The 14,194-nt window shown below is 40.9% G+C and overlaps 1 protein-coding gene across 2 annotated transcripts; it reads left to right on the top strand.

Annotated features, from left to right (window-relative positions):
- Positions 1-3,036: 3,036 nt before the first annotated feature.
- nexn (nexilin (F actin binding protein)) lies at positions 3,037-13,878 on the top strand (the record flags this gene model as incomplete). 2 transcript variants are annotated; one of them, XM_080001826.1, is made up of 15 exons in its annotated part: positions 3,037-3,150; positions 4,786-5,110; positions 5,474-5,671; positions 6,222-6,306; positions 6,442-6,590; positions 8,275-8,475; positions 8,620-8,796; positions 8,958-9,146; positions 9,372-9,563; positions 10,034-10,078; positions 11,037-11,231; positions 11,473-11,694; positions 12,067-12,255; positions 12,444-12,807; positions 12,960-13,878. In XM_080001826.1, exons 2-15 carry the CDS (start codon positions 4,835-4,837, stop codon positions 12,971-12,973), a joined length of 2,496 nt encoding a protein of 831 aa, XP_079857952.1. In that variant the 5' UTR covers positions 3,037-3,150; positions 4,786-4,834. The 2 variants fall into 2 exon arrangements, with proteins under 2 accessions (XP_079857952.1, XP_079857951.1); XM_080001825.1 differs by lacking the exon at positions 12,960-13,878 and having other exon boundaries at positions 12,444-12,827.
- Positions 13,879-14,194: the final 316 nt, after the last annotated feature.

Here is a 14,194-nt window from a genome sequence, read left to right on the forward strand (position 1 = left end):
TGTTTTATTCGCGATGTCATGGAGAAGCACTACACTACCCACAATCCTAAAGTGTATGAGCGACGTCCCTGTTTGGTGGAGCTCGCTGTTACCATGGAAATGTTTACCGCACTGGCTGATGGATACATTAACATTTTCAGCAAATAAATTCTGACAGTTAAAACAGTTAAATTGCATCTATGAATGAAATTCATACTTAAGGTATGATATCCCTATGCTCGCCCCAACTTTGAATTTAATAGAACATTCAATAGATTCATTTTCGTGACTATTAGCACGAAAAAGCAAAACCAGTATCCCACTTTTTTTTCATGCTAGACTGAACAAAATTTAAGCCTTTTAATTTGAATACATCCATTATCCCACCTCCCTGCAGTGGCATACTTCCATCATGAGGGAGGTGGTTAGTTTTCGTTTTTGAGGGGGTCTGGGGCGGAGGGTGCACTATACATATCTGCCCCCCCCCACCCCTGTCAAGTGGAAAATGCATTGGTTTATATGTCGTTCAGTCCATCACAAAAAAAGTCTGAGAAATGCTTCCAATTAAAATGCATAGGTTTAAATTTTGTTCTCTATATCACGAAAAAGTTGGACAATCAGGCTCCGGGACACGACTCAATGGATTGATTTTCGGGACTATGAGCATGAAAAAGCGTGATACCGGATTGTGTCGTGCATATCATCACTGTTTGGCTCGCCTGTAGTTCCATACTTTTTGCTTTCTTGTAAGGATAATTCGGAATTCCCAACCTCCAATTCCAGATGGTTTCCTGTAAGAAAAATAATATATAATTATATCTAAATGGATATTAATTGGAGTTGTTTTGCTTGGCCTAGCGGATGCCCTCAGCGAGCACAAAGAGCCGAGCTGCAGCAGCTGAGTCTGGGGCCCGGTCTGACTCAGGCTCGCTGTCCCTGCACTGCTGAGTGGTTGCCACAGCTGTGTGACTATTTTGGGTTGTCCTGTTGTTGTCTCTGCAGCTTGTGGACTTCTGGACAGAAGACTATGTGCCTCTCTCGTGGGGTTCAAAGAGCTGACTCCTTATAGGCTCACACCTTAATCCTGAGGAAGTGAGTGAAAGAGATGGTATTGGGGGGGGGGGGGGGGGCACACATCTTATATCTTGTGGGATTATCACTGCGCTTTCACCACGATTTCTCTTAAAAGTGTGTTTTAGCTGTAACTTTAAATGTTTCAAGTGTGATAGCTTGCATGCAGATATGCCTTTATGAATTATGTTTATGTTAAAGTTTGCTATGAGGCCTGGTCGCTACAAAATCGCAACTGTATTGCATTACCCGTTCTAACGGTGAGGAACCGCATGCTGTACTGCCTCTCATATTTCAGTTCCAAGCATCTACTGGAGGTACGGCTCTGCTGCTGGGGGACTAGCGAGGTCTGTCCCCTGCCTTATTGCCCCCCCCCCCTCCCACCAGCCATTGTAAGGAACGCTTTTAATTATACAACACCTTGTTCATGGGCACAACTGATCTGGGTTTTTGTGGTAACAGCATCAAGTTGTAAGCAAGCCCCGCCCTCCGCTGGCTCGCTGTTTGCTGTTTATTCAATGTTTGTTAACATTACACATGTCGCGCCTCCAAATTGCATCAAATTCGACACTGCACATCCTTGGATCCCGAGCAATACACCCGCCAAGCGTGAAGTAGATCGAATGAACGGTTGTCCAGATAATCAAAGGACATACAGACAGACAGACAGTCAGAGATTCCTTCCTTTATTAGCAACTGTCATTTCCATGCAAAGATAAATTGGACTGTGATATGAATAAAGGCAGCCTTATTTCTGCTTTAGACAGCTGAGGTTTTCTTTTCCATTGTACTTCACCAAGTAAAGTACATTTCATGCAGAGATAGTTGTGCATCGCGATCAGTGCAGACACATGTTTCTGAATCAGGGTTTTCACTTACGTCCACCAAAAGTGACAATCGATAATTTAAAAAATAATTTGTTCATCTAAAATTAAACAGACTTGTCCATCGATCGGGCTACTAATAACTAACCTTTTCTTCATACCTTTAAGTATAACAATCAGAAACAAATATACTATATAGGAACTTTTACAGTTGGCTGCTGTACATATCAATATGTGCCCTAAATTCTGCAATGCTACACTGCATCAATGCCGTAATATAAGCAGATGGATAAGCTTTGGCCCTGTATGGTTAGCTATTTTAGAATATCCAATATCATATGCAGGAGAGTGTCTAATGGGCCCTGAAACATATTACTCTGATTGTACAATACATATTATTCTTTCAGATATGGAAACATTAAGCTTTGTATATTAAAAAAAAAAGAGCCAAACAAATCTAACAAAATGAGACATATATTGAGATGCGTGACCAGTAGTCTATAGTTTATAGACTCTGTATAGGCATGTAGATGTGTATTTATATTTTTATTTATGTCTTTCTTTTGTCTTGATTGCACTATTCCATTGTACTGTAACTCCTGAATTATGGCTCAGGGCTAAAGCCGTATCTCATCTTAATTAAGTCTTATCTTGCCTTGAGGAAAAAAGAGAAATGGCTCATACAGGTGCAAGGCATGACATCGGACACAATGATATTCGTCTTTAAATATTCAGTCACACATTATACACACTATACACTCTAAGCCAGTGGTTCCAATCCAAGAGATTCATGTAATTGGGGGGGGGGGGGGGGGAACAAACCCTGTATGATCAAAATACAAGAAAGACTTATTGAGGAAAAATGGGAGAAGTGGATAAGGTTTACAGCTGAACAATAGGACACTAAGGACATTGGCTGAATGAATATTTATCTGTAACTCGTTGTTATTGTCAGCCTGTCCTTTTGTGTTTATTTGTAAAGCTTAATCAAAATTAAAGTGTGATAAGAAAACTGATGGTCCTTGATGCGGAAAAGTTTGAATCCGTGAAGAGGAAGTGAGTGAGTGCGCGTGGCAGCAGCTGAAGCGCTCAGTGGCTTGTGCGGAATGTGGCAGGCTGCACAGTACTTGAATAGAAACTGTGCAGTGTACTCACCAGTACACTGTGGCCACTGCACTGCGACCCTCGGCTTCTGGATTGTTCTGCCTAGCATGCACCACGGTTACTTATATCTACTCAGGATTTGGGGATAATAACAAGATCATCATTAAACGAGGTAAATATGTATTTTTGTGTGACCAAAAGAAATGATTTTTATGCTGCAAAAACCATTCAGGTAAAAGGTGACATTGAGGAGAGGTTTATATGACTTTGAAATGGGCCCTTAATTTTGATATTTCAATCTTTCAACCTTCATTTATTGATGAGAATATTGCTGTCACCGTAAACTGACTATCGTCATGTGTGTAATTGAATTATAATTTTTAGTTATTTATGTGTGTTAACATAGTTGTAAACCATTTACCTCTGTTTTGTTTAACTTGTTTTACTTCTATTCAGATATTTCGGTCCTTTTTCCTATTTTGAGATTTAGGCCTACCAAATTTATGCCAGCTGAAACCTTTGCCCACATGGACATAGTTAAGTTTTAAATGAGAGACAAATACAGTATATTTACCTAATGGTTACTTATAAAGATGAGATGAAGAGATTATTGGAAAAATGAAACAGCTGTCTTTCTGTTTTTTTTTACCACAAAATGGTTAAGTGGCACATCTCAAATTGAGGGGTGGAAATAAGGGAAATTCAATTTATTGTAATCATAAGGCTACAGGCATCCTGTTATCACTGCATGCGTGTAATTCCGAAATAACATTTTACAATTAGAATTTAAAAATTGTAATTATTAAATTAAGGTTCATTTGTGAAATATACATTAGCTGTATTTCATCTAAACCATAATTTAGCTTTATTAGACTTAAATTACGTTATTAACGTGGGTTAAAGACATCCCAATAAGCATAGTGGTGAGAAACAATTTAAAATAGGGCCAAATTTACTGAACATGGACTGTGTTTAGTTAACCTCTATTATGTTAATCGTTTTATTCAAGTGTTTTCTGTGCTGGACTGTCGACAGTCAATAAAAGTAAAAAGCATCTGTGAGGGCTGCAGTGACTGTAGCAGAGTAAAGTCTGGATTACAGACATCACATTAAGGTATTCCATGATATTCTGTGCAGCATGGCATTGAAATGATAATGCTCTTTATGATATATACACATGTACATCTAAACTGTTGGCTACCTTATTAGACTCCAAAAAATGTATTATAAATTGTCTCAGTCATAGTATAAGAGCTATTTGAAAATACCCCCTATGACCAATCCCCCAAACAGCTCATATTCATCCAATTGTCTAGCTTCGTCTTTTTTGTCCAGGGGTCGTTAGGGCGACATGTGGGTGCCACCTCCAGCTCCTTCCAACTGCATATCATCTCTCAGAAATAGTCGTGATCACATGTCTCCAACACACAAGTGGGCTATTTTTAGAAACCAACAGGCACTATGTGAAATGCTCCAACATACTGGGAGCAACCCCGCCCCCCCCCCCCCCCCCCCCCAACTGTTAGGAAGTTATGGAGTGCCTGCCACAGATAAAGAAAAAATAATAATAAAAAAAAAATCTAGATTGGCAAGGTTTTCAGCTTCTTAGGGAAATAACATGAATATTAAGATGAAACACAATAGATCTGTTGGAATTACCAAACCAACCCACAAAAAAAAAATCATCACATCTTCCTTCATTGTGTGACAAATCTACGTACCTTATGTGTGCTGTCCATTGATTACTGATGCCTGATAGGACAATATAAAAATGATGAGCAATGGTGGTGTCGTTTCTGCTTTGCAGGTAGCGTTTGAACTGAGCCTGTTTGTCAGCTTGTCAGTGTGGCACAAACATGACGGAGTTGGCTCAGGTTTTGGCTGATGTTGCCCAAGACAAGGACGATGTTGCAAGCGATTACGAGGAAGAGTTGAATGACGCAGCGAATGAGAAAGATGAGGATGTGGCCGAAGATCAGGACGATGCAGCGGAGGACAAAAATGGCGAATCCCAAGTGCCAAATGGCATGACGCATGGCAAAGAGGTGAACGAAAACAAGGATGATGACGATGAAGCATCCACAGACGCAAATGAAGTACAGAACATGTCTCATGTGGCATTAAAACAAGAGGTAAGACCTTAAGATGAAGACTACTTTTTGAAGCGGTTTACTCAAAGAACTTTTTTTTTTTTTTGCGTATCCCTCACATATACACACAAAATGTTCCCTATTCTCATTTCAACATGGGTTTGTTGCTGTGCTCAAGTGCTTTTAGAAGTGTTTTTGTTTACCTGGGATGTTATGCAAGGAACTCTATTAACTAGCTCAAGTTAAGCGAGCGATGGCGAAATGTACATTTTCATAAGGAGACGTGGTTTAGGGGAAGGACTCCATTTTAACTTTTTTTGTGTGTTTCTAAGACTGTCCCCTCTTACCTGAGCTTGAATTTTGCTGCTGGAAAAAAATGAATTATTCTACCGTACTGCCCCATAGAAACTTCTCAGATCCAGGAAGCTGGTGGCCAGGAGCTATGTGCCCAAACAGAACAAGGACAAGGGGGACGTGAAGAACAAGTTTGAGGCCATGCAAAAAGCCCGGGAGGAGCGGAGTCGGAACAGGAACAAGGAGGAGCAGCAAAAGAGGAAAGAGCAGTACATCAAGGAGAGAGAGTGGGGTCGCAGGAAGCAGCAGGTCAAAGACTGATAACCTCCACTAACCCCACCGACTGTGACCTGCATGGTGTGGCGATGACGCATAACCCGGTGCCAACGCTGCTGGTTTTTGTGTGAGAATTCAACCTCAGTGCACCATCTACATCGACACCACATTATTTCACATAATGACCTCATTTACAAAGCGAACAATATGCATTATAAACATTGAATGAAATATCCTACAGCATGTGATAGTAAGTAGAAAAAAACAACATGAGCATTCTTCTCTTTGAAACACACTGAGATAAACATAGTGATACGGTGTGTTGTGAGTGGATTATCAGTGATTCACTGAGCGTGACCTCCTTGTCTGTGCCAGACCTCCAGTGTCTTGCCGGTGCAGGACACCTTTGCTGATCCTGTGCTACAACTCTGCCCTCCAATCGACAGCAGACCTGCCGATCACATGACCTGGCTATTAGCAGGGATTATGCCCCTGGTCTTGCTGGGACCGGCATGGCTCCTAAAGTGCAAAGCAGATGATCCCAGCTAGACAGTATCCTCACTCTCCCTCTGATTCACCGCAGATAAAAGAACTTCTCGCCTCCAGCGATGAGGAAGAGGAGGTGAAGCCAACCAAGGTAGAGAAATCCTACGTGCCCAAGATCACAGGTGAGACCTGTGGAGACAATAAGAAGGCCGCTGCAAAAGGAGGAGCTTTTTTTCCTCCTTTTTTTTTTTTTTGGTAAAAGGAGGATAAGCAACGCTGGCTGTTGTCACTGTACCACACTCTCCACATCTCTGTAGGAAGCGTGAAAGGGAAGTTTGCGGAAATGGAGAAACAGAGACAAGAGGAAGAGAGGAAAAAGATGGGGGAAGAGAGGAAGAAAAGGGCTGCCCAGGACACCATGGAAAAGGCTAAAATTCAAAAGGAACTGGCCAAGAAAGCTGTGGAGGTATGTGAATTGGGAATTGGAAAGCAGATCCTGATTGTTTGGCCAGTGTTTTCCTGGCCCCCGCCTATCAGTAATCATTCAGGTAATCCTCAGCTGCCGCTGGGATGAGTTATTTTAAGTGCCATTTTAAAGGCAATGTCACGGGAAGTTACATGTCGCTCTAAAGCCACTGATAGAGTTGCCTTAGCTCCAAGGTAGTTGGATTTATTTAGCATATTTGTTACGCAATGATCCTTGTTCCAGAATGGAATTACAGCCATACTATATCCTCGCCCTAATACGGATTCTGTTCAATTGAAATATTCACAAGTCAAAGCAATGGATGCAATTGCTATAAAAGTGATTTTTAACAGCATTATAACCTATTTATTGAGCATGTAATTAGTTGCTATCGTTTTTTATTTTAATCAAGTTTTGACTTGGACTAAGTCAAAAATTTCCAATTGGTGACTACTTGTTTTGTGCCTGAATTGCAATGTTGTTTTTGTTGAATGAATCATCATTACAACTGATTTTAGTTTTCTGATAAAAATTGCAGGGTAAACTAAAGGGACTTGCGCAAAGAAAAAGTTTGAATTGACATTGTGTCATTTATTTTCTCTCATACTAAAAGAAAAACTTAAACTGAAAGAATAAGCACTTAAAAGGTTCTACGTATCAAAATTAACCAGCAATTACATATTGCAAAACACATTGTTTTACTTACTGCAGTGTTGTTTTTTTCTGTCATGTTGTCTGTGAGTTTTTCAACCTCTACACTGCATATATGTTCAACCAATAAATTGTTGTTTTTAACTTTTGTGTTGAGAATTGAGATTGCGCAAGCAAATGTGACGTGACCTTCCTATGGAATGGTTGAACAACAGTCAGTCACTAATAAAGCAACACTGGTTAAATGTGAGGAAGCAGCGACGAGGTGATCTAGAAACAACTGGGTCAACACAGTCAACCCTGAGCCACAGACGTAGCCAGGTGTAGACAGCATATGACTGGCAACTGTTTCCCACACCCCTCGCTGACTAATTTAGCTCCGGTGCTCCACCACACGATGACCGAATTAGACTTTCCTATCTTGACTGACACTCATAGGTCTAACCTCAGCAAATGGTAACCATTAGGCCATTGGAGCCCCTCCAATAATGCCCCCCTCTAGAATTATACACCCTTATCTTCAGTCTGTTCTCGGGTATGTGGTGTTAGTGACCTAGATGTAATATTTCTCCACTCTACCGATACTGTATATAGATGGAGGGACTGACTAGGACCTTCCAGCTAAAGTTAAACACTTAAATTATCAGAGTCACGAAGGAAAAAGTATGCAGTATGTTTTCTTTTTTCTTTTTAGCTTTATTTTATATAGCCAAACTCAACATTATATTTGGTTTAATAATCATGAAATAATACAATAATTGCACAAAAAAAATATATACATGATATATATGCCTAAAGAAATGATAACAAAAAATGATTGCACATCTTCACAATTCTCTTGTATTTTCTTTGTTATTACATTAATGATATTACCTATTGTCTCTATTTAAAAAGGTTTTAGAAAAAAACAGTTTGTATACTCTAAGGTTTCACAATCTTGTAATTTTGTCCAGGAATATACCCCATTAAAAAAAGACTTCTATAGGGAATGTTGTAAGCAATATTTTCCCAATTATTATTTCCTAATTCCTAGGAGGGCGATGACACAATCCTCGTACGAGTCGTGCCAGCAAAGGTGTCCCATCCTCCAGGAAGAATCAAAATGAACTTTGAGGACATAGAGAAGAGCCGTGAAGAAGAGGTCAAGAAGAGGGCAGAGGATGAGAAGAAGAGACGATATGATGAAAACAGACGCTCCTTCAGGGATGCCAAGCGGCGCTCGGTCGTCCAGCAGGTCAACAAACACTTAGTAATGTCACGAGTGTATCTTTGTGTCGAGGGAACCCCGCTTGATATCTTTATCTTTAAGATTCTTGAGTTAGACAGTGCTGGATCTACATCCACCATCGGGTAATTTTTCTATCTTCCCCGGCCTCAGGATGAAGACGACATGAAACCTGTTGAGAAGGAACAGTTGACGCCGGGAAAGCTGAAGATGTCGTTTGAAGAGCACGAGAAGGAGAGGCAGGAGCATAGAAGGAAGCAGGCTGAGGAGGAGGCCAAGCGCCGTCTGCTGGACGAGAAGAAAGCCTTCGAGGAGGCAAAGCTGGAAATGGTGATCCAGTGTCCTCCCACATGTGTTGTTTTTTTTTTTCCCAAACCTATTATTTAAAAATGAAAAAACAAAGCAAATGTGATTATTTGTCATACACAATGCCAAAACTTTCATCACACTTTGGTATACGGAATGTTATCTGTAAGCATTTGTCTTGTCAGGGCGAGGAGGATGAGGAAACACAGGATTTACAGGGGGACAAGGAGGAGTTGCGTCCTGGAAAACTGAGGCTGAGCTTTGAAGAGCTGGAGCGGCGACGAGTGGAAGAGGAGCGCAAGAAAGCAGAGGAAGAGGCCAAGAGAAGAATGGAGGAGGAGAGGAGAGCGTTTGCAGAAGCCAGAAAGAGCATGGTAAATATGACAACCCACCTTTAATCACGTAAACACTGATCAATCTAGGCACGCTTTAGTTCAGTGTTCGGGCCCCGCCACATTCCTCCCATTTCCCTTGGGTGATGTGTTGGATGCCCCGTTTGACCAGCTTTGGCCCATCAAGAATTGAGCCTTGCTTACAAAAGTCCTTCCTCCCCAAGAAAACAACAATTCCTGGTCTTAAGTCTTTATCTTCTAACCCAGCTCGTAGATGAAGATGATGAAGTGCTGATGGCCTTGCTCAACCTGGAGGGCAGTAAGCCAGGGAAAATCTGTGTCAGCTTTGAGGAGATGGAACGCCAGAGGAGAGAGGAAGAGCAGCGGAGAGCCGAGGAAGAAGCCAAGAAGAGGCTGGAGGAGGAGAAGAGGCTCTTCGCAGAGGCTCGGAAGAACATGGTAGGCCTGGGTATCAGCATACAATATGGCTGAGCATTAACATGGCAGAATTAGGCTTTGGCGGATGTGCCTTACAACGTGGGCGTTGCCACTGCCGCCTCCGTTGTACATTTGAATTTGATTTGAAATGAGGCAATACTAGAGACGCAAATGTTAAACAAAAACACATGCTTTTTCTTTTGATTTTGCTCACTGAAAAAAAACAGAAAACATTTAAAACAAATATATTTCCATCCTTTTGATTGGATTGTATATGCTCTGCTCGATCCTTCTCATTATCTGATCACACAAGACTGTTTAGGCAGTAGTGGTGATCTCTTTAAAACTTATACTGTTGTTGACTTCTAACTAATAGACTCTCATTCGATCCTAATTTGAACATCATTCGATCTGTTGATGAACTGCATGACTCTGATGGGCTCTATGGTGCACCTGCATTGCTATCCCCTTTTCCAAATAATTTCTTTAAGGGCCCTGGCCTGGATCAGGAAAAGTCTGCATATGGAGATGAAAACGTAAGATATTTTCAGTTTTTAATGTCTATTCTTTTCAATTTGGTGATGTGGAAATGAAGACAGTAGACCATATGCGGCTCTATATTCACCAGTTTACTGTGAATACATTTATTATGCAATTGTTGAATACAATTGTTGAAAGCTATCCATACATCCAGAAATGAATGTGTCCATTTTGCTTACAAGTTGCCTTTTAACTCTTTGAATGAACTGCTGCAATAAGATAAGGTGATGGCTTACCATTATGCTTGCATCAATACATATAGTACTGATATTGATCAATATTACTGTACCAAAGTGGTAATATGTTGATCAATTGTCTTAAGCTGCTTTACTTTTTGTTAGATATGAGCAAATATACCTTAGATATCATACTAGCTGATATTAGATTAAACCAGTTAAAAAAAACAAAAAAGAAAACATGGCAGGTTGCAGTATTGCAACAACAATGGAAAAAACTGAAGAAATAACCAACATAAGATACACAAATGACAAGAATGAAACCTCAGTAAAAACAGCAGTGACAGAAAAGGACAAATACATGTGAAATATGAGGATCAATATTGCCATGGCCTGGCTCAAAGCCATAACAAAAGTGGTCCAACACACCAAGTAACATCCACTCATATTTATTGATGAGTTTATTGATCAGTCATCAAAAGAACATGCATGGTGAGTGTAGTCCATCAGTATGAGCACATGAATGGAGCTGGTGTGTGATGTTAAACAAATTTACAAAACAACTTGGTCCGTGGCCAGGGGACAAAACCCTGCCATGATAGTAGTAGCAGAGCCATGACACTTTAGATAGAAGAAATATAAAAAAGAAAATGACAATGATAAAACCAATAAAATGCGAGAAATATGGCCAAATAAGTATATTGCTATAAAAAGTTAGGGAACTTGAGACTAAATGCAATTCCCCCTCAATCACAGTTCTCTTTTCTGGTTGTGTCAGGCACAAGACGGGGAGGGTGGGCTGGTGAAGAGTGAGTCTCAGGAAGCGCTACACCCGAGGAAACTGGAAATCAACTTTGAGGAACTGCTCAAGCAAAAAGAGGAAGCCGGGAGGAGGCGCAAGGCCGAGGAGCGCAAGAAGAAAATGGAGCAGGAGAAGCAGGAGTTTGAGCAGCTCAGACAGGAGATGGGAGAGGTTTGTTTGAAAACAAAAAAATCTGGAATTAGTTGAACACTCTATTTTACATAGATTGTGTGTGTGTGTAAGGAGTTTCATAAGCATTATATTCTGCCTATTATTTGAAGTCTCTGTTTGTCTCAGAGGACTCAATGTGATCATGAGACTAAGCAGAATAAACACAGTGTTGTCCAAATGTAACCTCCTTGTGGAGATACGTACATCAAACCTGTTTTTTTGGACTTTTCATTTCTTCTAGGATGTGATAAACGAAAGCTCTGATGCAGTAAGCAATGAGTATGAGGAACTCACGAAGCTCAAGAGGACCGGCTCCATCCAAGCCAAGAACTTAAAGTCCAAATTTGAGAAAATCAAGCAGCTGACCGATGAGGAAATACAGAAGAAGATTGACGAGGAGAGAGCACGGAGAAAAGCCATTGATGAAGAAATCAAAGAGAGGGAATCAGAGAGGTTCCAGGAGGTACGGAAATAAGGCCTCCAAGGAAAATTTGAAAGGGCAGAGAGAACACAAGCTTGCATGATTTATGGAAATAATTGGTATGGTCGGTCTTTAAATCCGTAGTTTGAGACCCGATAAAAGTGTTTTAGTATTTGAGTTCAGATTGTGAGTTCAGTTTCGTAAATATTAATGTTTTGTTTCAACTGGAATCATAAATGGTCTTTGTATAACAATTTCATCAAATCAAATGTGAATCTTTAAAATCATACTTTTGGAAAACATAGTTCTTTTTTTTTCATTAAATCTGATAGAAATGGATTTAAAATTTTAACATGACACGTATGGAAGGCTGGTGTATTCATGATGACACAATGAAAGGGTGATGTTTTTCAGGAGGATGAGGAAGTCCAAATGAATGCGGTGAAGGCCGATGAGTCACCATTCAAACAAAAGGTGGACATGCGCGCTCGCTTTGAACAAATGGCCAAAGCCAGAGAGGAGGAGGAGAGAAGGAGAGTCGAGGAGCAGAAGCTACAGAGGATGCAGTTTGAGCAGCAGGAGATCGATGCTGCCCTCCAAAAAGTAAATCACTCCATTTTTTTTTTAACCATAATAAAACACCCTTTCACATGTCCCTGGAGATTCTGCTGTAAGTCAGTTGAATTTTTCTAAAAAAATAAATCGGGGAACAGCTTCCCTGACCTTCGGAATCCTGTTAACACGTCTAGCGTGGTGATTTGTGGTGTAACACTGTGTCACATTTCTGGCAGAAAAAGGAAGATGAGGTAGAAGACGAGGGGAGCATTATCAACGGATCGGCTGCCTACGAGGACGAGGAGGACCACGCCAGGTCGGGGGCCCCGTGGTTCAAGAAGCCGCTGAAGAACCAGTCGGTCGTGGACGCCGAGCCAGTTCGGTTCACCGTGAAGATCACGGGGGAGCCCAAGCCCGAGGTGACATGGTGGTTCGAGGGGGAGATGCTCCAAGACTGTGAGGACTATCAGTATATAGAGCGAGGGGAGACGTACTGCCTCTACCTGCCAGAGACCTTCCCAGAGGACGAGGGGGAGTACATGTGCAAGGCTGTGAACAGCAGAGGCACCGCGGCCAGCACCTGTATCCTCACAATAGAAAGTAAGAGCACGCTGGTGTGACCGCATGCCTGCATGAAACCTCCCATCAGACGTCTCAGTCTCGGAATTGGATTGGCATGCTCCTCTTCCTCATGGGCATGGGTCGAGCGGCATCTGTGAATAATTATTGCCCCCTTTGCTTTTCTCTTGCAGCTGATGACTACTGATGCCTCCCGTTGTTCTGGAAACTTGTCCTTGTTGTCTCTCTCCTTTTCTAAAATATTTGCCCCTTGTGGTAGGGCTTAACAGCGGTGGGAAGACAATAACATTATGCTTGGCATTCCTGAGGGAGGGACACATAGCAAAAAGATGTTGTTTACATATGGCGTGTTAATAAAACTGCAGTCCCTGTTACAGTGGGGTGACATGTGCCAAAAATAAGTATTTTCCAATGTGAGTGTTAAATGATACTTAAATTCTAAAATTCCAATGGGCGGCACATTTTGTCTGTCATATCACATAAAACAACGGTATCATACCATAATTATCTAAATATCCCAATTTATGGTGATAGCAAGACAAACAGGTTTTTCCTTTGGTCATATGTAAATCTGAAAAATGATGTTAAATTCCAAATTCTGAAAAATAGTAGTAACAGAAAAATAACTTGGTCTTGTACTTTTTACTTTGCGACAGTATGATCGTCATACTTGCTGGACATCAGTATAGAAAAATACATTTTTGACATGACATTCTTTCACATGCTGGTTAACACATCAGAGATAAGTTAACAACTGATGGAGGATTACATTTGTAGGCTGAATAGAGATTAATTATATTGTATGTTCCATAATTGCAGAAACAAAGCACTGCCAAAATCATTTCCAACATGCAAAGTTAAATGTCAGAAAGCTCCACTTATAAAAAATACTTTCACTACACTTCGTTGAATATTTACTGTCCCTTCAAATATTTTTCATGATGAGTTTGATGTAAAACACTTTAAACAGAACACACTTCTGTTGGGACACTATGTTATTGTTTATGGATTGATAGTGGAGAAATATTTGGGTAGGCTGAATATTTGTCATAGGTTAATTCAAACTGTTAATAAAATGTACAAAAAATGTAATGATGTTTTCTGTCTCTTCCTTCTGTCTCTTCTGGAGGGGGCAGTGGCTCAGGAGGTAGAGCGTAATCAGAAGATTGCCGGTTTGAATCCCAGCTCCTCCCTGTAGATAAGTCGGTTACTAAGACAGGTAAAATGTAGAGAAAGTGGGAACAGTGGCACAGTGCATTGCACTACTGCCTCACAGCAATAAGGTCCTGGGTTCAATTCCCACTTGGGGTGCTGTTGGCACTGTGCTGCAGCAGGTTATCTCCCAATTAGGGGCTTTTCTGTGTGGAGTTTACATGGGGTTTCCTCCGTGTAACATCAGCAAGGACCC

Source organism: Zeus faber (genome assembly GCF_960531495.2).
Source record: "Zeus faber genome assembly, chromosome: 1".
In the NCBI taxonomy this organism is placed as follows: domain Eukaryota; kingdom Metazoa; phylum Chordata; class Actinopteri; order Zeiformes; family Zeidae; genus Zeus; species Zeus faber.